Source organism: Melanotaenia boesemani, chromosome 15 (assembly GCF_017639745.1).
Source record: "Melanotaenia boesemani isolate fMelBoe1 chromosome 15, fMelBoe1.pri, whole genome shotgun sequence".
Lineage (NCBI taxonomy): Eukaryota > Metazoa > Chordata > Actinopteri > Atheriniformes > Melanotaeniidae > Melanotaenia > Melanotaenia boesemani.
The window spans coordinates 4,958,526-4,986,496 of NC_055696.1; the positions used below are offsets into that span (position 1 = coordinate 4,958,526).

The window sequence follows — 27,971 nt, forward strand, 5'->3', positions numbered from 1 at the left end:
GTATTTCTTTATACATTACACAGAATAATGACAAACAAGCGTAAAGAAAATACCACATATTTAAAAGAATGTTTATTCTTATGGCTTAGAATTAATCTTCTGTTTTTGGGTTTTAACAACTCTACTTCAACTAAGATAATGGAGACCTGAGGCTGTAATGTCACACAGATGTACCCCACAGCAAAGAGCTGTTCTACTGACTGCAAAAAGAACAATGATTAATATTTTAGTGCTTCAACTTCTATGTCTCAACAAGTTTTCTATAATGGTGGTGCTTTTAAACAGACCCCGACTAAAATAAAACCACTGGCAGGACACTGCAGAAGATATAGTGTTATATCTGTATTTTGTACACAAGTGTGACATCACTGTCTGGATTTGGATGGGAGAGGCAGTGCCAAATGTTCATTAATGTAGACAAAAGTTCCCTTGGTTTGATCACAGGATCATAATTCAGAGCTGAAATTCAGTTGTATTTCATTGCAAGATAATCAAAAACTTTCCTGATGAATGATCTCAATGGGCTGAGATCAACTGGCTGTTTCTGGCACACTGACATTAACCAGTTAAACATGGTGGTTTGTCATGGCTGCCAACATCTATAACATACATCCTGATCAACTGTCACCACTGCTAATGGTTTTTGTGGGCACTTCATAAAAAAAAATTGTGCACTTTTTTTTTTTTGTACATTTTTTGACAAGACCCTTGTGAAAATACATATGAAAGTCTTCCTTTTCACTAAAAACTAAGTTCCAATGTATAGACAGGCACACAAACTTACTCACCACATGAGACCCATGTAATGTACAGCTTTAAAATAATTTGACTCCTCTATAGGCATTAAACAACAAGCATTTACCAGACTGACAAACAGCAGCCAGGTTATCACAAATAAATCAGAGGTCACTGCATCATTACAACTGACATGACACTTTAAATCTGTCAACAACAGGATGCAGGAGACAGTAAATGTACATATCCTTGTGGCTAAATCCCCATAATGAATCTAGCAAATAGCAGAAGAAAAGACTCTTTCAAACACATGCAGTTAATGTCTGGCAAGGTAAAAAGACATGGCATTAAAGTAAATAGTTCAACTTCTTGAACACATGGTTCTTTAAAGGTCAGGCGCAGCCTTGTGATATAGGAGCATCTTTATCTTTTAAAGGCCAATCTTCACAACAGGGCTGAAAGTGATGCCTTAACGTCCAGGCCTGTCACATCAGTCACTTTGAGTTTGCTGCATGGCAAAACTTGTCAGGAAGGATAGAAGCATTCCTCTCCAATCCCTTCATTTGTGGGAGATTCTGGTTGTATCCAGATCTCAGCTGGACAGAACGGGAAAGAGGAGAAGGAGAGACTGGAGGTACTGCACATATGCACCCACACACATACACACACGCTCACGCCAAGCCCTCTCATTTTCCATGTCTTTGTCTCCTTCCTTTCCACTTGTCCTACATCACATTTTCAAACAGCTGCATGGATCTCATCATGGTCTCATCCTGGGAAGAATGAAGGCAGAGTGATGCATTTAAGGGTCAGCTGTGCTGCATTACTAGATTGATCGGTAGGTTTGCAGTAACAGCTGCTTAAGTGAGGTACTGTGCTGGGGATCGTGTCAGAGAAAATTACTATAGAAACAGAATTGAGAACTTAGCCAGATAAACTCTTGACCTGCCCTCATGTTAGCTTGATATAATTTTGGCACTCGCCATTCAACAGCATTGTATCATTCCTCTGAATAAATAAATGACCAATTACATTATCTTTGTCTTATTTGCTTGACAGTATTGTCTTTTTTTGCTTTTAGGACTTAGATGAAAATCTGATGAATGAGCCATTACTTCTCACCAAAGCAGCTGTTACAACAGTGGCTATTTATTTAAGTGCACAGTGACAAGGTGCAGCTGAAAATATGAATATGTTTTAGAAGAGACTGACAAAACCCTATAAACACCACTTTGGGTTTACAGCTTTAAATGGAACTAAATAAGTGAACAGTGTGTTTTATGATGCATTTCTTGTTTTTAAGTTCATATTACAAAGATGTAATGTATCATGCTCACCTCTTGACAGGCAATGATAAACTCCTCTAAAGTCACCACTCCATCTTTATTCTTATCCATTTTCTGTGGAAAATTCGGCAGTAAATAGTGTTATTATTGGTTTCCAATGAACTTACTGTCAGAAACTTTCAAATGCGCAGATGAATTGAGCTGTGGCTATAGCTAGCTATAGCTCGATTTGGCTACTTAACTGGCTAACTACCCCTGTCCCATTATACTAAGACATGAGGGTAATTACTCATCAATGTATGTCCAACCATGCAATGTGTGAAAAAAGTTCATAATTGACTGCTACTTTAACTTTCTCTGTGGGAGCTCATCATGTAAGTATAGCGATGTGTAAAGGCTTGTTTTGTTTTTAACATGCATGAATTGAATTGTGCTTAAATTTCTTAATCATGCAAAGCACTTTGTGTTGCCTTTGGCATGAAAAGGGCTTTATAAATAAAGTTTGATTTGATTTGATATAGCCAGATTCACTGCACATATCACTGCACATTTAAAGCAACATTATGTAACTTTCTGACTTTAAAAATATGTGTTTCTGACTCGTTTCAATGGCACACTGACATTTATTATGTACATTCTTGGAGACGTCATTGCCCTGCAGCTTCCTGAGGCTGAAAAACCACACCTCACAACTTTTCCTTATGTGATGTTGTATCACTTTATGGCAGAGTTTCAGTTTATGCACTGCATCACACGCTGGCAACTGGATGTCAACACAACAGCCATTTTGAATGCACACTGTAGCGGATTTATCAAATTAAAGAAATACAACAGGGTATTACTGGAAGAAGCAAGGTAAAGAAAGAGAGAGAAGGAAACAGAGTGAGAGATAAAAAAAGAGTCTACATCGACCTGACATCGAGAGCTCAGAATACTAGCAGGATGCAAGATGGATGCCAGATTAGTTGTTGTTAGGGGGCGCCCCACTGAGACAATTTAACAAAGTTTTGTGTTTCTTCTTTAAGTTACTTGAATAATGACTTTATATAATCAGGAATGATTATATCTGACATTAAGTTGCTACATACTCTCAATGGGTTGCTTTTCAGTTAGTTTCTGATGCATTTAAGATATCTGACAAAAATAACATGAAATTCTATGAACAAGAACAGCTTTTTGTTGTGGAGAATATTTGATACAGAAAATTAGCTTATATTAAACTTCACTTATACTTGACTGTTTTTACAAAAAGATGCAAAAAGAACTGTGAAACTTTTGAGTATATTCTGCACAGCTGTATGCCAGTTTGAGTACATGTTTGCATGCAGGAGTTAATCAACCTTACTGCTTCTATAACACCGTACATATTCTAAGACTGACAGAAAGTAATATAGAAAATGAACCTGAAAAAAGGCATCCACATGCTGCTGCGGGACATCTCCCTTTAATGCAGGGTAGGTGTACTTGCCCATCATGTCATAAATGGCCCTCACAATCTCTGTCATTTCCTGTATGAAGACAAGTTTATTTTAGTGGTGAAGCAAAAAATGGCTGAGATAGCACATTGAACAGTTTTCAGAATGCAACAGCACAGTCTCACCTCTCTGTTAATGTATCCATCTCTGTTGATGTCATAAAGATGAAATGTCCACTCCAGCTTTTCCCTTAGTGTGCCCCTCAGCAGAATAGACAACCCCATCACGAAGTCCTGTAGACAGTAACAGCTTAAAGTAAGCAAAAATGCATAAGAAAGACAAGAGTAAAATTTTTATTATCTATTTTACCTTAAACTTGATAGAGCCATTGTTTGTTGTATCGAATGCATTGAAAAGATAATGTGCATACGTGCTTGCATCTGCATTAACAACAAAATGAACATGTAAAAGCATCTAATGTCACAAAGCTACACAAAGCAGGTAAAGAGAGAGGAAAAGAGTGTGCTTTACCTCCATGAGGGAAGAACTGTGCATAAATGTGTTTAAATGTCTCCTCATTTACAACTCCACTGGGACATTCCTGTGGGGAAAATATGGTTTATTAATGTTGGAAAAATGTCCTGTTTGTCAGATGAATTTATCATAACTATGGTGTCATGTGGTATGACAAACTAATCTGGTTACAAAATCAGAAAGTGTATGGTCACATTTTTAAAACCACGATAGAGGATCTGGAGCTCCTGTTTGGTGAAGTTAGTTTGGGCTTCCAGTTGCTCAAGACCTTCAGGCCTGTGACACACCATGGTCATCTCAAGCTCATCATCTGTTTTGTCTAAAGCAAAGAGAAAGACACAGAAAGATTTATGTTAAGGTCAAGGCTTCTGCTCTGCTTATTTAACAAAGACTTTTCCAAGTTTCTAAGAAGATGAAAATCAGGAAAAAGACAACTCAGCGAAGCTTGAGAATGTGAAATCGGCAGGAAACAACAAAAATCTGATTAGACAGCATAAAAGAGTGTTCACAGAGATGAAGTGAAGCAGACGGAAAAGAAAGTCAAGGATGGAGACAAAGAGAAAAAGAAGAATTTGAGATGAGCTCTGTGCACTTGAGAAATGAAGCTACCCCTAGAGGTATTTAAAGCCTTTTATTAACGGCAACATGGGGCTCAGTATCGGGTACTGTGGAGATGGATGGTGGTTAATGATGTGAGGAGATGCCTCTGCTGTGGGCGAGTGTTTGTCTCTGTCATGGTCTCTGGATACAGGTCAGTGCTAACAGCTAAACATCCGGTAGTGGGCACAATCCTACACACCAATGAGTTCACAAACAGGAGCAAATATCCAGAAGAAAACACCCACAGGCAACTGCAGACCCTCAGAGAAAATGATGCAGAAATGAAATCTGAAGGTTGCTGGATGGCTTATTTATATATGCCAAGTACTGTTATTACTGTTGTTGTTGTTATCACCATTTTTATTATTATGACTACTTTACAGCTCCATTCATGTGTTTATGATTGAATTAATGGTGGTATTACATATGCTGAGAAATATTACTGTTATTATCACCATAATCATAACTGTTTTTATTATTACTACATAGTTCAGTATTAAATTATCTATGGTATTTTATATTATTAGTAATTATTAAATCAATCAGACAATGGTATGAACAATGACATTAACCCCTTGACACTTGTTGCAAATTTGGAATAAACCATGTCAAGTCTTTTTTAAAATTTCATCTCTTGAGGTTTCAATTATCTATAACTGTAAATAAATTCAGTCATTAAGAGGCTAAATATGTATTCTTTGCTTCTCCCTTCATTTGAACAAAGCTTTGTTAATATTTTCTTTTGTCCCATTTTTTTTTCTTTTTAAAAATTTGCCTGTATGTTCAATTAAACTCACTCAGAAAAAAAGAAAGAAAGAAAGAAAAAAAAACATTGCATGGTTTATCAGATGTTCTTGAGTGATCTTTAACACAGAAACTGTATATGTGATCACAATCTACCATTTCACTTTGATTAAACATCACCAGAAGCATACGCTTTTAATGAATATGAACAAGAAAAACTGCTTCTCATCATCAATCATCTTAATTTTAATTCTGTTGTTTCCAACAAAATGTAAATGTCTGTCACAGCACCACTTGCAGCTGTGACAGTTTACTAGGATCTAACATTGTCTGGGCAATACTGTGGTGTCAGTTCTCATCTTAAAATACAAGCTTGTGTGTTACAGTTCCCCTCAATCTTCCTTCAATCTTCCCCTGAGCTCCAGTTGCCATCCACACATCCTCTTGTTGTCATGGAGATAGACAGCCATTAGAAATGTGCAGTGGTGGGTATACTGGATGTACTGATTAAAAAAAGGGCATCAAATACATTTTACATGTTCATTTTAATTGTGACACACAATAACAAAAAAAACAAAAGCATTGTGCCATCTCTATGTTTTCTGTCAGGACGCATTGGTTCCCTGCAAATCCAACAGATGAAATGAAATGAGGGTGCTAAAAGAAAATGGGGAGAGGTGCTGATTATAGGGGGGTGGGGGTGAAGCATGGAGGACTGGAAGGAGAGGAAGCGGAGGCAAAAAGGAAAGCATGGTGTACGACAGATTTAATTAATAACAAACGTGAAGCTATCCAGAAGGAAGTAGGACATCTAAAACACTATAACTCTATAACAAATCTCACCAGACATAATTATGCTGTTTAGTTTTACATCAGAACGATGGTGCAGAATTTTTACTAATATTACCAGTTCTTAAATGCAAACAAGAGTTTTTATAAATGGTGCCACAGCTGCTCTGCACATAACCATTCATCAGCACCTACTAGGAGGAAAGTGTTACATGATGACATGATGGAGATAATTAGAGATGGGTATCAGTTCTGTCATGCTGTCAGTGGAAACCCCTGCAGGGGCTTCAGAATGACAGCACATGTTTCTCCAGAACGTTGCTCACACTTCACAAGTGTAATCATGATCACAGTGTCAGTGTGTGTGGCAAATACTTGAAAACAAGTCAATGTCATCAGGCTCAGGTTGCAACTTTACTAGTTAATTTGTGGATTCAAAGACTTGAAAAAAAAGATTTGCTTTGGTTTTCTTCATCCCCTCTATACCATACATCAACACTGACATCACCTTTAATGTTTACACTGTACATGTCAAGTTTTTGCAGGCTTGTTATCACCTTAGATTACAGCCTGTGAGAAAAATAAGAAATAGTCATGCAACAGAAATCACTATATTGTTGGTGATGGACACAATTATATGTGATTACTTAGATGTTTTGCAATCTCATAGCATATAAATTTCACAATTTGTTTTTCTATTAATTTTGGGCTTTGTGTGTGTCATTTTCACATGATAAGAAAAAAGTTTGAAAGAGTAAATGTAGATGTTTTTTTGAGTTTGGAGGGGTAATTAAAACAGGGGTTGAATGGGTGATAAACTATGATCTAGATGATAATATGTACAACAAACACTGAATATCCTGCAGCCCCCAAAATGTGTGAAAGCAAATAATGACTGTATCTCAATTTACAGATGTTTGCATAAAAAAAGTAAGAAAAATAAAATTTGTGTCCCAGGATGTTGTTCACTTATGATTTAAGATGTATCTTATTCCATTAGACTGTGTGATAGTCAAAATCAAAATCAAGGTTAAATGTCCCGCCTCAAATGTAAAATAAGACAGAGAATGTAAAATAATGACCAGGCCAGCTCTTCTTAAGCCCAGTGCTTAAGGGATTATACCTTGTTATTTAAATCAGAAACCCTAACCTTTCTGTCTGTCTCTCTGGCTTTAGTAAGTCACTAGGACAGGAAGTTGTGACCCTTCATTACACCACAGTGTCACTTTTATTTTAACTGAAATACAATAGAGATACTGGCTGGAAGAACAAGGATAGCTGCTTTCTTTACTTCCATAATTTGTTACCATCATCATTAAAAAAACTTTCTTCCAGGATCACATCACAAATTCAACAATTGTGGTCTGGAAACATTCAAGCTAAAGACCGCAGACAGCTGAACAAACTGACACACTTTCACCCAAGGTATAATCTGTAAGGCTAGATTACAAATGTAGGGCTTTAGCTTTAAATGACTCCACTCACCCAGATCAGCATTTTTAATCTTTCCTTTCACAACTGAAGCATTAAGTCCATTGATTCAGGTTCCAAAGTCTTTCACACTTTAAACTCAGGGCTGAACTAGAGGTTTATTTGTGCTGCTGTGACATTTTTATTTGAATGTTTTAGGACTTTATGTCTGTGTTTGCAGCATCCATACAGTATTAATTTTGATAGTATTTTTCCTGCCTATATTACATTTATTTAATGTATTAATTCCTTGGTGAAATAAGTCACACTATATTCCTTTATTTTATTTTATTTATTGATTTTTTTGTGAATGGCTAAGTAAGATTTCAATCAGTTAGCATGGCAAAAGTATTCAATTTTAAACTTACATTAATTAAAATGACAATTTTTTCCCTTCACTTGTCAGCAATTATTCAGCTGCTTAATTTATGCAGTGACTGTCATCTGTTCAATTCTTTTCTTTTTTTTTTGAACTTGCATTGTAATTCCTGGCAAACTAGATACCACAGACGTATCCGCCATACTGGTAAAATGAAAAATCTTTTCCTCCTGGGGATGAAATCTTTAATCTTATCTCTTCAAACACTGCATAGCTGGGACTGTAAAACACTTTTTAATGGGAAACTTTAATGTAGTTAAAAATAAGAAGAAGATGTCCTGCTCAGTTTAAAGGCTCCTGAAAGTCTCAAATAGGACAAGTGATTACAATTTCTTAGTAAAAACTACGACTACTCTTCTCATGGGCTCTTATATTACAGGTCAGGTAATGATAGCTTCTTTTCTGTTTACTTTTTTAATCTCCATTTCATGCTTCTATGAATTTGCCATTCACTCTGCTGGAGTACGTTTCCTATCTTGCTTTTTTTATGGCACTACAACCCAGTCTCCATGACAACTGGTTTCTCAAGCATAAGGCCAGGGTGAGGTATGATATGTGAGCTGCGTGTTAATTCACATGCTCTGGGATAAACCCTCATTTGCTGCATGTTTCTCTTTTACTCCCTCACACGCTCAGTCACACATTCGACCGGCACACTCAAAACACACACCATAATATGAGTCGGGGGATGTGATTTTCAAGGACATCCTGCATCCTGTGGTCTCTCCATCATTACAACAGTACATGTGTCATAGCTCACAACTCAGCATCAACAGAAGACTTTAATCATGGCTTTGCTGCCACTTGTTTGGGTGAATGTGAATTATTTATTTTTATTCTAAAAACCAATGCAAAATCAATGCAGCTGGTTTACATGCTTTACATACACACATTTATGCCATTTGTTGACATGTATCTCACTTCTAGCACAAATCAGCTAAAACCCATTTTCCTGTCGTCTTTTGGTGTTCAATGGTTAACTTTCTTTCCCAAACACCATTCTGCTGAAATATAACAAAAACATCTTATTAACATAAATAAAAATCATGAGTTAGAGTCGGTCTATTAATGTGTATTCAGCTGCTATATTCAGGTTTTATTTCTCTGCTCTGACAGTTTTCTGCTGCTTTTTTCATCATCTCTCCATCTCCTTCTGCCCAATGTTGACATACCTCTTGATGGTCTCCTTTGCTTTGTTTGCATGGTCAAAGTGCCAACCACTGCACCCATGTTGTCACCGTGGAAACCAGCCTGGTCAAACAACCTGCAGAGTAACGGTCCGCTGCTTAATTCACGATTTTTTCAGCCTGACGTCCTGCCTCTGTTTTCTTCCACAGCTGTTTTCTAAAACGGCTTTTGTTCCCCTCTTGTGTCTTCTCACCGGGTTTCAGATCTATGACTGGAAGACGGCTCTCTTCTTTGATCGGACTCACTTGAATTTCTGACCCCCCCTCCCCTCACCAATCGCACATGCACATGAGCTGCTCTTGCCTTTCTGCGCCACTCCCTCCATTCTGTGCTTCACTTAACTCATCTGTCAGCCTTTCCCCCTCTTTCAAGCTCTCTGCCTCCTCATGCCCTTGTGTTCTGGTGGAGCCTTGCACTGAAATGAGAGAGTTGGCAGGTCAAGATCAAGCTGATTCTGATGGTTTTTTACATTTAATTTATCTATTCCCATTTTCTTATTTTAATCATTACATTGCACAAGCAAGAGGTTAATGACTATTTCTGTTCAATACTAGCTCAAATTGGCACATTGGTGCCTGAAGCACAGTGTTAACCATAATGAGCATGTAGATGTCAGCTGTGAAGGCTGCATTTTGTGCGCCTGTGCTTCTGTTAGCTCACCACATCATTATGGGTAAACCTTTTCCTTTATGCAGGGAGACATTAAACTTTACCCAAGGTTTAACATTAGTGATCTTTTTTTAAATTGTGGAAGAAAACAGAACATTACCGTTTAATGTCAATGACTGCATATCAAATAAGCCCTGTGCAATGCGGGGGTAGGAAAGAAATGCTTATTTTAATCCAAATACTGAGCGTTAAAATCAGGCAGAGTTGCTGGATGTAAAAAAAAGGATTATAAGTGTTTGTTATACTCAGAGTGTATCGCTCACTCTACCTCCATCTACTCTCTTATACCTGCTTTATCCTGGTTGGGGAGGGCTGGAGCCTTTCCCTGCTGCCATAATTCAAACTGCAGTCTTAGGAGAGATATTTACAATAAAGTTGCTTTGGTTTATGTGTGGTACATGTAAAGAAGTTAAATACAAGAAATGCAAAGTCTTTTTTTTCTTTTTTTTTTTTTTAATATTCCAATTGCTTCTGTCCAGAAATGAAAAGTTCCTTTTGTGTATATGTGTGGGTGTGTGACGGCTTCAGAAAGCCTCTTTTAGCTGGTAAAAAATTCATACCTTGTAGTTTTTTTCAACATTGTTATGGCCTTCTTGTTTCTTGAAAATTGCACTCTACCATGTTTGAGTTGAGCTGTAAAGAACATCTGAGAGGAGTGAAAAGACCTTAAAACTGATAAAAGTACTAGTTCTACACTGTATTACTTTGCGACCTCATGAACAATTATCTATCAAACAAACATTTATTTAATCATTGAAAATGTATTGTTGTTATTTATTTGTTTGTCTTATTTAGATATTCAAAGATTACACAAAACAAACCAAAAACTGATAATTAAATTAAGTGGTGTACAGGGTGGATTGTTAAGACCAGACCTGTCATCACCCAGGTGGAACTGAGGTAAGAACTTACTGATAAATTAAACATAATTTCATACACAATTTAGATACATAGACTGTACATTAACCTGAAGCTGGGTTTTCTATTCTTTCTCTAAGATAGTTTTTCCTCTACTGCATTTCTTCATGCAAAATTTGCCAGAAAAAGAATTTATAGATCAACAGTCACAGTATCCTGCAACGATTTCACAGAATTTTCAATCAAATATTTATAAACTTTCTTAGACAAAAAGCAGCCATGCATGGCTTAACATAGTGATATCATGGATGTTTAAACAGCATTTCCTATCACTACTGCAATTACAAACATAATTGAGCCAATAAGTGCTCTTGTACACAAACACAAGATTACTTACTTAATTAAGTATTCAGATTACTATAAGTAACCCAAAATTATCCCCATGGCAGATGTTTACCATCTGGATCTGTCATTTTGCACCAAATCCTGCTGCACAGTGTCAAGCAGCAAGGACACCGCACTGCAGTCTGGATTCATAATCTCTCATCATTTTTTCCAATTCAGGAGCTCCACAGGCAGGCAGCCCACCACTACCACAAGCACAGACAACATACATAAAAAAGAAAGAAGAAAGAAAGAAAGAAAAAAAAATCACATACATGTTTCATTCATTCGTTTCATTACAAAGGCGATATTTATTATATTATTTAGTTAATGAGTTACCCATAACCCATTAGGAGCAGATATAGGGAAAGTGCTGCATGGTAGTAACCAGTAACTTTTTTTTTTTTTTTTTAAACCATTTATGTTTTATCTAGAAAAATGTGAATTTTCTTATAGATTAATTTTCTTGTCATTTTATCAGTCATCAGTAAAAATGTGTAAATATGAATACCAAACAAAGAGAAAAAGCTGTTTTGCTTATTCTCTTGACAGAGTTTTGATTTATCAGAAAAAGTAAGGTTTCTGAAGCCTTTATGTTCGTAATAAAAACAAAACAAACAGGAAATTTTTTTTACATTGATTAATCAGAGTCTCTTTATTTGTCATTGTGAAATCTGTAGTTACCAATATAATGAATGCCCTATGAATACGACGTGGGAGAAATTCAGCTGTCGAGGAAGAATTGAAACGATATTGAAAATTCAAACTCGCAGGAAAATGGGCAATAGTAATGTAGTAATTGTGTAGCTAACTTCAATGCTGTGCCACTTACAATAAGTGTGTGATCACAGTTACAAAAGTACAAGGAAAAATGTACTTGGATCTAATTATAACTCTATTTAATAGCAAAAAATAAAAGCCTTTCTGTGTGAAGCTTACATGATCTCCCTATACATGCATGGTTAGTGTCAGGTCGGACACTGGACATCTTCAACCTGTCCCTGCAGCTTTCCACGGTTCCTGTCTGCCTGAAGTTCTCCATCATTGTGCCTTTGCCACTCCAAAAAAACAACCATTTCCTTTCTCAGTGGTTACCGCCCTGTCGCTCTCACCCCAGTCATCATGAAGTGTTTTGAGCAGAAACTCCTAAAGCACATCATGGTTGCCACCCCTGCAGGCCTGGACAGCCTGCAATTCACCAACAGGGAGAACCGCTCTACAGATGATGCTGTCTCAGTCGCGCTTCACACGGCCCTGGCTCACCCAACCCAGGTCTCAACATCCCAACAGCCTTTAACACCGTTCTCCCGGACCTGCTGGCCCTGAAGCTCCACAACCTGGGTCTGTCAGCATCACTCTGCACCTTCATCAGTGATTTTCTCACCAACAGGCCCCAGGTGGTAAGGATAGGGAAGTAAACATCTTCCCCCTTGATCCTCAACACTGGAATGCTGCAGGGTTGTGACAACCCTGCCCTGTTCACCCTCTTCACACAGCACTGCTCTGCCATCAACCCCACCAACATGGTTGTGAAGTTTGGGGAAGACACCATCGTGGTGGGTCTCACAAAATGATGTTCCAAGAAAAATCTAGTTCTTAACATCAACAAGACAAGGGAGATCATAAATTACAGGAGGTCCATGAAGACTGAGCACACTCCTCTTTGCATACATGGAGAAGCAGTGGAGTGTGTGGTCAGCACTAAGTTCCAGGGGATTCACATTTCCTCTGACAACGACTACAAGGCTGTGGGGGGCGCTATGATGATTAAACAATAATACAAAGCTAGAACAAGACATAGAGCTGGCACAGATAAAGGCTCACTGCATGTTGCAGGAAATTCACATTGGAAGAAGAGAAGAGAATATGGCTGAAGAGTCAGTGCAAGGCAAAAGAGAAACATTTGTTTGAACTGATGAAGAAGTCTAGCTTCTTTTTCGAGTATCTAGACTACAAAGTAAAAAAAACTTGAAGAAGGGTGGATTAGGAATCGGTGCGCGTTCGTCACATTGACGTCATATCCTCCAGTTGTGCAGCTACGCTGTCCTCACAGAACACAGACGGTCGAGGTTTTAAACCTATCCACCTTGGTATCTGGTTTCAGACACGATCGGATTCATGGAGGCTAATACCTGGTTTTGTGGGGATGAAAGGGTGAGTTGCTAAAATAGTTATGCGGTTTCACTGCAGTTCGGCTCCGTGGGGACAGCCCCTCAGACACAACTTCTTCCCCTGAGCAATGAAAGCAATAGGCCCTCTGTAGCTCAACCCTTCACCCCCCTACCCCATACAGTACTCACACACATGCCCTCAACCCTCCACAGACACACACATTGAAGATTCACAGCTTGTCAGACACACACAGACCTCCACCTTTACACTAGGATGCACTTTATCCACCCTGTAAATATTTCTGTCTGCTTGAATGTGCTCTTATTCTGTAAATATAGAGGTGTTCTTATATCTTTATAGATTTCATATCTTCCATTTTCTTATTTATGTGTGCTAAGTCGAGAGACTCCTCAAAATTCCGTCACACTTGCATAATGTCAATAAAGATCTTTAATCCTGAATCTTGGGTTCACTCTGTGTATTCTGGTTTCCTCCCACAATCCAAACATGTGCATGTTTGATTAACCAGTGTCTCTTAATTCTCCCTAGGAGTGAGTGTGAATGTGAGTTATTATTTGTCTCCCTGTGATAGTCCTATGATGAACTGGAGACTTGTCCAGGGTGTACCATCCTTTCTTTTGCCTAGTAGCTGAAACCCCAGCCTGCCTCACTCCTACACTGGAACAAGCAGGTAATGACTTCTTATTAACAGAAATGAAAACAAAAAGTAATCTCATAATCATATTGTTATGAATAATAAGTAAAAAACAATAACAAGAATTTTATCAAACCACCTTGCAGCTTAAAAACCCATTTTCAGTTATTTCAGTTAAACATAACTGACTTATGTCCCGAGGTCACTTAGCCAGCAAAAGACTGCATGGACATTTTTATATATTTTCTTGCATATTTATGTATTTTACAACTTTAAAAGCAGAATACTCTCACAGTTTTCTGTATTGTTGTTATAATACTTATTGAACAGAAGATGTCAGCAGAATGCAATCTTTCTCGATTCACCAGCCGCTCACATCAACACTGCCAGCACATTTGGCTCTCAGTTAAATACACAATGAGCCAGAATCTACAGAGCATAACAGGACATGAATATGTCAGCAGAACCTTTGCTTTCTATTACACAAAACACAACCTTCACATCCCAACTGCAAGCATCAAATACTTGTATGACCAAAAGATATTCTGTATGTGAATGACTAATTATAAAACAATGTCATTGGTCAAGATTAAAGTGGAGACTGGAACACACACACACACACACACACACACACACACACACACACACAGACACAGTGGAGGCAAGAGCAAAAAGATAAAAATAAATCTAGGAGAGGGCGGTTACATAAAAGTATGTAGTGAGGTGGTGTAAAAAATTAAAAGCAGAGACACACTGTCAGCTCTGATTCACTGCTTTAACAACCACGACAAAGGGGAGAAGGGCTGACAGGAGAAAGGGGAGCTTTTGGGGAGGAGACCAGACAAAGGCAGAGTAATGTTAAGTGCTGTAATTTTCGTCAACCCACCTGACGGATTTGTGCCATAGATCTGAATCTGTCGCCACACGGTGGGGTGATGAGACTGTTGCTGCAAAGTTATGCACTTTAGAGGACACAAGTGACTTGTAAAATTGAGAGAAGGATGCAGCACAATGCTGGATGAGTGGGCTATTTTCACTTACACTTTTATTTCCAAAATAACCAGAGTCTGCACACTGAAGAAAGTTATGTGGATATTAACTGCACCCCCCTCAAAAAAAAAAAAAAAAAAAAAAAAGCACCATGAATACAATTTATAATCTGTTTCCTGAGATGCGCCTGTTGTCCTTCAGCGATGGCAAGCACAAGTACTATATGCTGTTTAATTTGTATGTAAAACAGTAGTAAGACAATTCCAGGCTTGATTTATAGCGAGCAAATCTGGTCACTGATCTTTTCTCAAGTTCTTTGGGAATACATCTCATTGGAAGAAATGGTTATCAGTTAGTTTTCTGCACAGCAGTTTATCAAAGTAAAATTGTCTATTGCATTAGAATTTAACTGGATAAATATAGTAAATTCCTTTAATTTGAATTTTAATGCATTTTTTTAAACTAAGCAAGTAATTGAGGTGTACAAGTAACCAAACAGCAAGTGGAAGAGTAAAGCAGAAGTATAAGAGAATGATAATCATGACTTCATGATTATTGGGCAAGTTTATTCTTTTTTGACTAAACCACAGTAATCAGCCCATAGGACTGAGCTGTTAAATCAATATCTTCTCTTTTTGTCTGTGAGTTACTACTGTTGATTTATAAACCTTTGTTGTGGGATGATATTGTCAGTAAATGTGTATTTCTGTAAAACAAACAAACAAAAAAGAGCTGTGCCCCCTCGTTCATTCCCCAGTGTATCATCTGAAGAGAAACATTTTAAGCTGGGTCTTGTGCTCCCATTGCAGCTTCAGTGGTGGAGTTAATATCCACAACTACTGAAGTCATTTGATGTAGGACTGAACTTCCATTTAACACTTTCTCATAGCACTGAAGAGCTAGTCAGCGGGGGTGTTAACAGATAAAATAAAGCTTAAGTACAGAACCTGTCTTCCAGAAAAAAATGTCTTTTTGTTGCAACTCGATTTCCTGTACTCCACTTCCAGTTGTCTAATGGGGACCTTGCCTTTTGTTCATCACAAAATAAATTCAGAATTAATTTCAGATTTTCAGAATTGCAACATTTGATATTATCAAGCAATATTTTTGAGACTTGTGTGTGGGTGCAATAAGGCCAAAGGACCCATCAGAGATGTAAGGGCCAGCTTGGCAGTATTTGATGCTCTTGCTGCTCTGGCTGCAGCAGACAATATGTGAATGCACAGAGGAAAATATATTCAGTTAACATGATTAAAAACAAAACAATAATAATGTTATTGTACTGACTGTTAAATGTGTTTTGATAATTAAGGAGAATGAATCACACTGGCCATAAACCCTCTGGTATGAACAAAGTGGGGTTGGACTTGATCCAGAACCTCAAACACTTTGGAGTTCACATCAAGTAATTGGATAAGATCTGTAGAAGTATTTTGTAGAAGACAACAACTTCTACAAAGTTGTTTGCCAGTTTCTACAGGTGATCAACAGATTTATTTATCACTTAATGCATCACAGTATGATATTCTGGCTTTAAAGGCAAACAGAAAGGCCCTCTAACACATCTTCAAAGTAGCGTGCTAGATCAAAAACCTGCAGCTGCCATCTACATAACAGATCTATAGAGCTTGCTGCTGTCGCAAAATCACCATTATCTGTAAATACCTGAACCACTGCAGCCACTGCTCCTTCACCCTCTAGCCATCTGGCAAGAGGGTTCTTAAGTTTGAGAGTACAGTTTTGACCCAAAGGCAGTTACATTGATGAACACATTGCACCTTTTTCTCAGACTAACTGAAATGTCCCTTGATACAAATTCACAATTCACACACACACACACACACACACACACACACACACACACACACACACACACACACACACACACACACACACACGCACACACACACGCACACAGGCAACAAACAACCCTCCCAGTCTTAACTGTAACCATGGTAACTCTTAGTATTGGGACTGATTATTACATTTATTTATATGGTTTAAGTACAATCTATTCTTTGCAATGTTAGCTGTTAGTGCAATGTTGTTCACCATCATCTTCAGGAACTGCCAACTTTGCAACTGCTACTTTATTTACTGACATATATGTACGTATTTACCCAAATTTCCCTGAGGACTCTCCAAAAGGATTAATAAAGTATTTCTATTCTATTCTATTTAGTGTAATTGCTGTGTTTCCCTTCCATGCTCTTTTACACTCTGTTGTTGCCTTTGGTAATGATGCAGCTGATCCCTCAGTCTCTATTTTAAACTCTTATGTTCATTTGTACCTGCATCTAGTGTCCTTGTAGGCACTTTAATTGGGCATTTTAGGAATACACTGAAAACTATTTTGCATCTTAGCAGACAACAACAGTTATCTGAGTCTTTAACTAAATAACAGACTTGAAATGCAACATTGTCCCATACTGTAACACGACAGGGACAGAGCAGTCTCTACTTCTCAAGGAAGCTTAGGTCCCTCCAGCATCCGCAGAAACTTTAGGTTATTTACATAACCCCGGTTCTCTGAGTAATATGAGCGAGATGTCTCACTATGGGATGCAAGCCTCTCTGCAGCCCTCAGAAGCATTAATCAGAATCAGAATCAGAATCAGAATCAGAAAGGTTTTTTATTGCCATATGAGTGAACAGGTTCACATCATTAGGAAAATGCTGCGGTACTTGGTGCAGACATAAAAACAATATAAGTTATAAGTTTAAGCATGCAATAAATATAAAATAAAAATTTTAAAACAAAATAAAGTCTCTACACTTTAACACAAAATTACAAAATATACAGGATGGGTATGGAATTAGAGCATAATCCAGAAAGTATGCTAAAGTGACAGTAAAGTAGCTTTGGTATGTTTGTCTCTTTTTGCATGAAGCACAGGTCCTGTGAGTGAGACAGAGCGTTTATGGCCTAGAGTTCTCGTTCATGAGTCCAACAGCAGAGGGGTAGAAACTCTTCTTGTGGCGAGAGGTTCTGGTCCGGATGGACCGTAGCCTTCTGCCTGAGGGGAGTGGCTCAAAAAGTCCATGACCAGGATGAGAAGGGTCGGCTGCGATCCGGCCCGCACGGCCCAGTGTCCTGGAGGCGTACAGGTTCTGGAGAGATGGGAGAGTACAGCCGATCACCTTCTCAGCAGAGCGCACGATACGCTGTAGCCTCTGTACGTCCCTGGTGGTGGCTCCAGCGTACCACACGGTGATGGAAGAAGTGAGGATGGACTCAATGATGGCTGTGTAGAACTGCACCATTGTCTTTGTTGGCAGGTTGAATTTCTTCAACTGCCTCAGGAAGTACATCCTCTGCTGGGCCTTCTTGATGACAGAGGTGATGGTGGGCTCCCACTTGAGGTCCTGGGTGATGGTGGTACCCAGGAAGCGGAATGAGTCCACAGTGGTGATGGGGATGTCAGTCAGGATGATGGGGGGGAGTGGGGCTGTGTGCTTCCTAAAGTTCACAATAATCTCCACTGTCTTCTGGGCGTTCAGCTCCAGGTTGTTGTAGCTGCACCAGGATACCAGACGTTCAACCTCCATCCTGTAGGCAGACTCATCCCCGTCAGAGATGAGTCCAATAACGGTGGTGTCGTCCGCAAACTTAATAAGTTTGACAGACTGGTGGCTCGAGGTGCAGCAGTTGGTGTACAGGGAGAAGAGCATAGGAGAAAGTACACAGCCTTGGGGGGTGCCAGTGCTGATGGTCCGGGAGGCCGAGATGTTCTTCCCCAGCCTCACGTGCTGCCTCCTGTCCGTCAGGAAGTCAGTGATCCACCTGCAGATGGGATCAGGCACGTTCATCCGGGACAGCTTGTTTTGGAGGAGGTCTGGGAGGATGGTATTGAAGGCAGAGCTGAAGTCCACGAACAGGATCCTGGCGTAGGTTCCCGGTGAGTCCAGATGCTGCAGGATGAAGTGCAGGGCTATGTTGATGGCGTCGTCTACAGACCTGTTGGCTCTGTAGGCGAACTGCAGGGGATCCAGGAGGGGGGCCGTGAGGGATTTGAGGTGGGACAGAACCAGGCGCTCAAATGACTTCATGACCACAGAGGTCAGTGCCACAGGTCTGTAGTCATTAAGTCCAGTGATCCTTGGCTTCTTGGGGACAGGAACTATAGTGGAATTTTTGAAGCAGTCCGGCACGTGACACGCCTCCAGTGAGGCACTGAAAATGTCCGTAAACACTGGGGCCAGCTCGTTTGCACAGTGTCTCAAGGTGGCTGGAGAGACACTTCCACAACGCCTTGGGCGTTGTGGAAGTCCTTGATGATGCATTCTCCTCTGAGGCGGGGTAGGAGGGGGGGTAAGAGTCTTTGTTGTTGTTGGGACTGGGGCTGGTGGAGGTGTGAGGGCTGCCTGATGGTCCATCAAAGCGACAGTAGAATCCATTTAAGAGGTTGGCTGTTCGCAGGTCGTCAGTGGAGTGGGGGGTTTTGGGCTTGTAGTTGGTCATTTGCCTAAGTCTTCTCCACGCTGAGGCCGGGTCGTTCTCTGAGATTTCCTGTCGCATATTCTCAGAGTGCTGTGATCTAACAGTGTCCACTTCCCTGCTAAACCTGTATTTAGCCTCTTTGTAGCAGTCTTTGTTCCCACTCCTGAAGGCCTCCCTCTTTTCTAGCCACAGCTGTTTGAGTTTAGGAGTAAACCAGGGTTTGTCATTGTTGAAACTCACCCTGGTGCGTGATGGTATAATGCTGTCCTCGCAGAAGTGGATATATGAGGTCACAGTGTCCGTATACTCATCCAAACTGTCCGTGGCAGCCCTCATTGAGTCCCAGTCTGTAGTCTCCAAACACGTGCGGAGCTCCTCCACAGCCTCGCTGGTCCACTGTTTTATTGTCCTCACCACCGGTTTGGAGAGTTTCAGCCTCTGCCTGTACGCGGGGATCAGGTGGATCATTTCGTGATCAGAAAGACCGAGTGCAGCGCGGGGCACTGCGTGATAAGCTCCGCTGATCGTGCTGTAACAATGGTCCAATGTGTTCTCCTCTCTGGTCGGGCATTTAATGTACTGCTTATATTTGGGAAGTTCTTGGCTCAAGTTGGCTTTATTAAAGTCCCCAAGAACAATGATGAGAGAGTCCGGGTATGTCCGCTCCATGCACAGTATCTGGTCCGCAAGTGCACACTGAGCTACGTGCACGTCCGCGTCTGGCACGATGTAAACAGCGGCCAGTATGAATGAGGCAAACTCCCGCGGAGAGTAAAACGGTTTACAGTGAATGAAAAAATATTCCAGAGAGGGAGAACAGTGCTGAGCGATCACTGTCATGTCCGTACACCAGCCACTGTTGATGTAGAAGCAGACACCTCCACCTGTTGCCTTGCCGGAGAGAGCTGCTTGTCTGTCCGCGCGGAGAAGATGGAATCCCTCCAGCTGTAACGCGCAGTCCGGGACCTCCTCACACAGCCACGTCTCCGTAAAGCACAAAACACAGGATAAATAAAAGTCTCTGTTCGTGCTCCTCATCAGTGCTAGTTCGTCTATTTTATTCCTAAGTGAGCGCACATTGGACAGGAAAATTCCAGGTAAGGGCGTGCGTAATCCACGTCGCCGTAGTCGCACGAGCACACCAGCTCGCTTCCCTCTCTTTCGACGTCTCACTCTCCGGATCAAGGTCTGTATTAAATCTGCCGCCGATACGACAAAAACTGGAAATAGTAATCTCATTACACCAACCCTGATTGGCTGATGAACGTATGAACGTATCCGTCTGCATCACGTAGTGACATCTGCCTTAAATAGCTCATGCGGACGGATCAACTCATTCAAGATAAGCACCTCTTCTCACTCGCCCCAGCAAGAAAGGTTGTCTGGTGAGACATCTCGCTCACATTACTCAGAGAGCCGGGGTTATGTAAATAACCTAAAGTTCTCTTTCATAATATTCCGCTCGATGTCTCACTATGGGATGTGGTAGCTCCCATATTGCCAGACAAGCTTATCTAGCGTCCACCAACCCATCGGGAAAAGAACTTCGTTCCGGTCAGGACAACAAAACTGCGCGTGCCACGCACGGAGTGGAGTCATCTAGCATATAGAAACGGACCAACTCGCCGCCGCATAAATGTCCTGAACAGAGACCCCTCTGAATAGGGCCCAGGAAGCGGCCGTGCCCGGAGTCGAATGTGCCCTGCAAACAACGACTTGTATAGGCCAAAGCAATCGCCTTCACCACCCAGTGTGACAGGCACTGCTTTGTGGCAGGGTTTCCCTTGTGATGACCAGACCAAGAGATGAACAACTGATCACTCTGCCCGAGACCCCCAGTCCTATCCACGTAAGCGCGCACTGGACACAAGGCATGTGACTGAGATTCCCTTAACAAGGCAGGGAAAGCCACAAGATCAATAGGAGAACATGAGCCCACCACCTTAGGCACAAAAGCCGGGCTGGGCCTCAAAATCATTCTCACACTGCCCGGGAAAAACTGGGCGCATGTCGGGTGCACCAAAAGCGCATGGATGTTTTAAACTTGCCCCCTCCAGTGGCTCAAAGGGAAGGCCCTTAAGCCCCTCCAGAACAATAGCCATAGTTCCCAGTGCTCTGCCCATGGCCTGAACTGCACAGCATTGGACGTGGAGACATAGGTCGGTGATGACCGGAATGTCCTCCCACGTTGCTGGGTCCTGTGTTTATCCAAAATCCTCGCACAACTCGGCTTGGTAAGCAGTAAGCAGGGAGAGGACATTAAGCTACCTTATAAGCCTTCTTGGTCAGGGTCAACTGAAAACAGTCAAACTTAGACGGCAGGCTGGGACTCCTGGAGGACAATGCCGACAGCCGGGGGTAGAGGTGGGCTGCAACAAGTGGCTCCATTGGAGGCATGTGGAGCAGGCCCAGGCTTGCTATCGTGGGAGTGTTCCAGCCCCAGGCAACTTGAGCAGACCTGGTGTGGGTCTCTGCTTGATATTTTGTTCCCGCAGTGACAGGAATGAGCCCCAGAGTCTCCGAGCCCTCTGGTATGAGGGATGGTGCTACCGAACCGTAGAGGGGCAAGGAAGCACTATGGTCTAGTGTGACCAAAAGAGTCAAGAGTCCAAGCTAGGTAGCGCTCTGCGACCGAAGCCAAAGTTCAGTCTGTGAACAGTTAAGCTAGCTAGCTGTGGACGCGAGAAGAGGTTTTTGAATGAATTGGTCCATCTGCATGAGCTATTGAAGGCAGATGGTACTACGTGATGCGGACGGATACATTCACACGTTCATCAGCCAAACAGGGTTGGCGTAATGAGATTATTGCTTCTGAGGGCTGCAGTGAGGCTTGCATCCCATAGTGAGACATTGAGCGGAATATTATGAAAGAGAACATGCTACATACTGTATTTTTTACAACTCTGTGGTGGAGAGGCCATCTGTTGGTCAGAGACTCAAAGAAACTGAACAAACTGATAAAGAAGACCCAAAAACTGAGTGTGAGAAGAATAATGTTGCACAAGCCTCACAACATAATGGACAATGTTGCACATCCTCTATGGTCAAGTATCTTTGGACAGAGGCTTCTTCAGCACAGACATATATTCCTGTTCAGCCTTACACAATGACTACCAATACATGTTTGCTCTTTTAATTATTATCTATTTATAGTTCGTATTATATTAATATACTTTAACTGAAATACAATAAAATACCTCACTTTACTACATTCCCTCATACAGACAGTATAGCCTATGTAGTCTTCTTATGTGTCATATACAGTCAGGACTTCTTTTTGGCTAATTTCAAGATGATTATCATTTTCATTCAGATGATTAGAAAGGCATTTAATTCATATAAATCCAGCACCTTCAGATAATACGTTTTAACTGGTTTTCAGATTTAGGAAATGTATGTTTGACTTGTGACTCATGATGACAAAGAAAACATTGTGCAAAATAGAGATAAAGCAGTCAATATCTATTCTGTATGCATGTTCAAAACATGGATATGAATTTTCTGCAACTCAGAGACCCTGTGGATATCCTACTTTCTTCACAGCCCAGTGATTCTGTCCAAGACCTGTCCTAGGTAAAAGTTTCCTCTATGGTTATCAGTCTATCACATTATGAGTACACTCTCAAATGAACCCAGGAGCCCTGAACATTGCCTTTTGGGTGTTTTTTTTAGGGTTTTTAATAAAAACAACTGGGTAATGGACCGTTTTTTAAAAAACCTCTCAGGTTTTTTCCCTTCACCCTTTTCCATTTCCTTATTTAATCCAAACCACAGCAATAGCAAGATATTCTTTTTCTATAAAGTTTAAGCCATTTGTAGCCCCTATATAATGAGCAAACCATTCTCACAAGCAAAATAATATGAAACAAGAGTAAAGCATACCACTGGGGAGCTATGCATACAATGTGTGTGAAGTCAGCTTCAGGCCTGAGGCATATCATAAGCCTTTGTTCCCAACTCTGGAACTCTCAGCGTGCAATGGCTAAAGGTCTGAAGATGAATATACATGCTGCTGAACTTATAAGTAGGTCATTTTTAAAGGTGGACAGCATAATTTACACTTCATATTTCAAAAGTCATATAAATGTGAGCAATGTAAGATTCTAAGGCAGATTTATGTGTAATTTCTCTTCATCCATATAATATCCTATGTTGGTACTCTGCTGTAATCTGCAGATGGGGTTTTGTGCAATATAATTATCACCACATTCTGCAAACAAAAGGCAAGGCAATCTGGAAGGCAATCCCAGTCACAGAGACAATTTTCTTGCATGCCATAAGTCAACCTATTATGGTTAGTTCCTTAGTAACAAGAGTCCTATTAATATTTTTAGCGCTCTATAAATATCAAGCAGCTGAATGTCTCTTAAATCTAAATGGTGAAAAATACAGACAGACCCTTTATTTGTAAAACTTATAAATTTACAGCTAACTTTGAAGTTGGTCTTTATCAAGCACTCATTGAAATGCTTGGAAATTAAACATTTCAACCACAGAGAGAAGTGTTATTAAAAAATTGGAGGATATTACAAAACGTTAAAACTTGGATATATTTTTTCTTAAAATAACAATTATACATTAGTAAGTGGTCAGTACTACTATATATTTTTTCATTTTTATGCTGAAGACCGATCTCAGTGAAGTAGATGAGATGCAGCCTGATCTTTGATGATTGGTTGCAGACCTCCATGTGGTTCTACGATCATGGTGGCATGCAGAGGCATTTTGTGTGTCCATTGACGTGTACAAATATGGTCCTTTGTCCAATAAAGGGTTACGTTCAGCTAAGGTTTAGTAGCTTTACATTTTTAGTTTTGGTTCTGGAGTTCACCGTGTGAACGTGTTCATTTCAGTATTTTCACCCTCTTAACACTAACTTATCAAATATTGGACAAACTCAGTCAGTTATCCCAACAAGAAACTTTGAGGGCATAATTAACTATTTGAAACATACATCCAAACTATATTATCATCTAATAAAATAATTCTGTTCTTTAAATGAAATCTTTTGAAAAACTCCCAATGTGGATTAAATTTATGGTCTCCTTTCAGACATTTCTTATCTTAGTATTTTGACTAAAAGCCCTTAATTAACTCAGTGACAGTTAATTATGAAGCTAAATGAAGACAGGCCCCCATGCTGTTCAGCATGTTAACCTTACATCTGAATAGGTCAGACTCAGGCTGCAATCATTAAAGCACATTTGGGAACAGACAGCAAACAAGAGCAGAGGCATAATGTCATGGGATTATATGTCTGATAAAGTTCATGCTCCATTTCATCAGTAACTCATCCTTTGAGGAAACAGAGCAGAATTACTGACAGATGAAAATAAAGATAGAAAACAACAGAGACCATCCTAATAAAAAGGTTTTGTTCTTCATTCTTTTACATTACATTTCATTACATTACTTGGTCCAAGCAGATGTGATAGCTCCTTGAATCAGATGCAGGTTTTGAAATTGCTTAAGTTTATAGACCTTGTATGTAGCTGCACTGCATGACCTAGATTGTCAAACCATGAGTAGGCTGTATTATTTCCAAAATAGAATCATGGTTTAGCTTCTAGTTTAAAACATGACCGCACTCTCAGCAAAACACTGATAAATAAATTTCCTTTTTAACTTATTTTTACCCAGATTATTTTTCTATTTGTATTGCAGGTGCAAAAATTCCATATCAGACAACATCACATGAAAGAAGGCATAGCAGCTTTTTAGTGTTCAGTCTTTCTCAGTGTTCTTGCTTGGTCAAGTTTGCATAAATTCCTGGCAGAACTCCTGGTCAAATAATTCTGCAACAGACACTAAGAATGGATGGAGATAACAAAAGTCGCCCACAGACTGTGTCTAAGTGACGTACTGCCTGCAACTGCACAAATGCACCATAGTGTACATCGATAAATACAATTTAAAATTCACATCAGGTCACGAATTATTCTGAAGGTGAGAGCTGAGTTGTTTATTGGTCCAGACTGACTTTCAGCTACACTTTGACTCAGTGATTAAGCCCATGTGTTTGTGTCTGTTTTTTTAAAAAGTGACTTTCAACTTTAAAGTATGAGAGATGACATGAAAAAGGAAGTGAACCAGAGCTTTGAGAGTGCATCACAAGTGTTGCCCGAGGGAAGTGCATGGGTGATGCTTACCTGACCCCACAGTTCAGCTCTTGGAGGTGTGCAACAGATCATTCAATAAGTCTTATTGCCAAGACAAATAATACCCTCCTGTTTTTGAAAATGAGCTCCATGTATACTGTTGGCTTCATGGATTTATGTTTGTTTATATATGTGAAATGCCAATATCATGTTTTTGTGGGGTGTTAAAGCTAGTTCTGGTAGGTAAGATGTTAGTCTAGTAAATGTCAAGAAAAATACTTGATTATTAATTTTGATGATCACAAGTTGGAAAGATCTTCTCATGACCTCTAGTTACAGTCTCATCACTGACTTCATGGACGGATTCCTGAACATTACGTAAGTCAGAGGACTCAACGAGTAAAGATACCCACGCTACAGAGACTATGTCAACATTTCCTATAGAGAACAAAAATACTTAACTCAAAATTAATCATAACAACAAAGAAAGCAAAACAAAGACCAGAAAGAGACAGAAAAGAACAAAGAAAAAAACTAATTAAGTTCAACTAAAAAAGAACATATTTGAGTCAAAAATTCCTGTGCTATGAAGCAAGATTCATAGCTTAGCAAGATGACTTCAGGTCCCAGTTCAATGAAGATTGATCACTTCTTCCTTAGAAATCTGTGAACATTAATTTTCCATCAAATGTTTCAAATAGATCTAAATAAAATATATTGTTGTACTCTAATATATACAATGATGTGAAAGTTTTTTTTTTTTATTTTTCTTTTAAACCAAGGGTGTAAAACTCCTGTAGCCCTGTAGGTTTTAAACCTTTTCCTGCTCTACTACACCTGACTGAAAATAATGGGCCATTGTGCAAGAAGGTGTTGGTTTGAAGAAGGGGTGTTGGAGCAGGAAAACAACTAATACCTGCAGGATAGCAGCCCACGAGGACCAGAGTTTAGTGTCCCTGTTTCAAACCAACATTCATGTAAATGGCCTCTTTGCCAGATTTATTTCCAGGTTTTCAGCACTCATGAAGTGATATATACATTCAAACATCTATATGGAGTGATGTGGTGTTAAACACAACAATACAGCATTTTCCCAAACATTTATGAAATTTTCAGTATTGTTTTTTTAACCATCCTTTATCCAAGTGGCAACTAGTTTGGTCCATCCTAATTCTTTTTGTAAAGGGGGGTAACTGTAGTCTCTTCTAGGTAAGACATTGTCTACTCATAAATATTTCACATGAAAGTCCAATTTTGGTCAGACTATAAAAACTATTTGTTTTAGTTTCTCAACATGAAAAAACTACATAACTGCTGATATAGTGACTAACTCTTGACCTTCACCACATGGCTGCACCACCAATATGAGATTTATCTGATCTCAACTGTGGAATTTAATTTGAATTTATTTAGGATTAAAACAACAACTGATGAAACCATGTTGTTAAAAAAAAAAAAAAGTATGAGCGCAAGGACTGAAGTGGTGTTTGACATGAGCGTTTTTGACACCGAATTTCTTGCAAACGCCATCACGCTCACTCTGCCTACCATAGCATAGCATACCCATTAAACCACACTTTATCAAATCAAAGTGATAAGTCACCATACCTTTTGTGAGAGTTCCTGAGACCAGTCTCTGCAGGGACTGGATTAACTTGAGCACCCCCTGCTTGCAGCGGCTGGTACAGCCCGCCATCCTGGGGTAGAGGCAGGGGCAGATGGGGCAGGTTTCCTCCAATATCGTTCAAAAGAAGAAGAAGAAGAAAAAAAGGCTTGGCCGTCTGCAATGCAAGATATGACCCTTAAGTAAATTCTGACTCAGCAGCTTTTACAATGTGACATCATCAGATCCTTTGAGACTCTGTGTGAACAACAGCAGAAATATTAAGTTTCCTGCAGAATTCTGATGTAGTTTAGTATTTGACTCACATGCACTAATGTTTCAAGCAGATAAACCTGAGAATCTATTAACTTACATGGGTATACTTGATGCTCTCATTCAAAAAGACATGCTCACACACTTCAAAGGAACACACACATATAGGTTTTAATTCAGAAGCTGATTTTAGAGTGGTGCTGAGACTGAGAATGTTTCTTGAAAAAAATAGTACAAAATTATATATGACTTTTAACATATCAAATTATTTTTGCAAACCAAAGTGAGGGAGAGAATAAATTATTAAATAGACTCCAAAAGTAGAAAGTATAGAGCCTCGTCCCTCTGGAAGTTCTGTTCATACAACAAACAGCAGACAACCTCAGCCAGTTCTACTCACCTTCTTAGCATGTTTCTCTATTCACAGTTTTCTTGCTTTATCTTGTCTTCTTTCTTAAAATCTCCTGAGCAGTAAATATTTCTTGGTGAGGATTTCCTCTGATCTGCAGTGGCAGCCCTGCGGCTGTGTTCTGTGGAGGAGCTCTGCTCTGGCGCTCTCAGCAGATCTGTACTGCAGAGCGCCAGCAGCCACCTCTGTTCCCGCCCTTCCTCACATGCTCCCTCCTCCTGTCTTGCTTTTGTTCCTCTTCACTCTCAGTCTGGTTGATGCTCCTGTTTCCACCTATTTTTTTCCCCAGTGAACAATCTGGTAAAAGAGGGTTGATGGATTATGGGGTAAAAATGAAAT

At 39.9% G+C, this 27,971-nt stretch overlaps 1 protein-coding gene across 2 annotated transcripts; it reads right to left on the reverse strand.

The window, feature by feature from the left end:
* Positions 1–57: 57 nt before the first annotated feature.
* Positions 58–27,770, reverse strand: kcnip1b (Kv channel interacting protein 1 b). 2 transcript variants are annotated; one of them, XM_042007932.1, is made up of 9 exons: positions 27,624–27,770; positions 26,956–27,128; positions 4,165–4,289; positions 3,968–4,037; positions 3,806–3,876; positions 3,622–3,729; positions 3,425–3,529; positions 2,073–2,135; positions 58–1,508 (listed from the first exon to the last, which is right to left on the reverse strand). In XM_042007932.1, the coding sequence occupies exons 2-9, from the start codon at positions 27,041–27,043 to the stop codon at positions 1,461–1,463; spliced, it is 678 nt and encodes a 225-aa protein (XP_041863866.1). In that variant the 5' UTR covers positions 27,044–27,128; positions 27,624–27,770; the 3' UTR covers positions 58–1,460. The 2 variants fall into 2 exon arrangements, with proteins under 2 accessions (XP_041863866.1, XP_041863867.1); XM_042007933.1 differs by lacking the exons at positions 26,956–27,128; positions 27,624–27,770 and adding an exon at positions 9,125–9,468.
* Between the last annotated feature and the right edge of the window lie 201 nt (positions 27,771–27,971).

Coding starts and splice junctions, on each gene's coding strand:
- kcnip1b (XM_042007932.1), bottom strand. CDS start 27,043: ATGGCGGGCTGTACCAGCCGCTGCAAGCAGGGGGTGCTCAAGTTAATC. Junction 4,290..26,955: donor CTCAGGAACTCTCACAAAAG/GTATGGTGACTT, acceptor TCTTTGCTTTAG/ACAAAACAGATGATGAGCTT. Junction 1,509..2,072: donor TTATCATTGCCTGTCAAGAG/GTGAGCATGATA, acceptor CATTCTTCCCAG/GATGAGACCATGATGAGATC.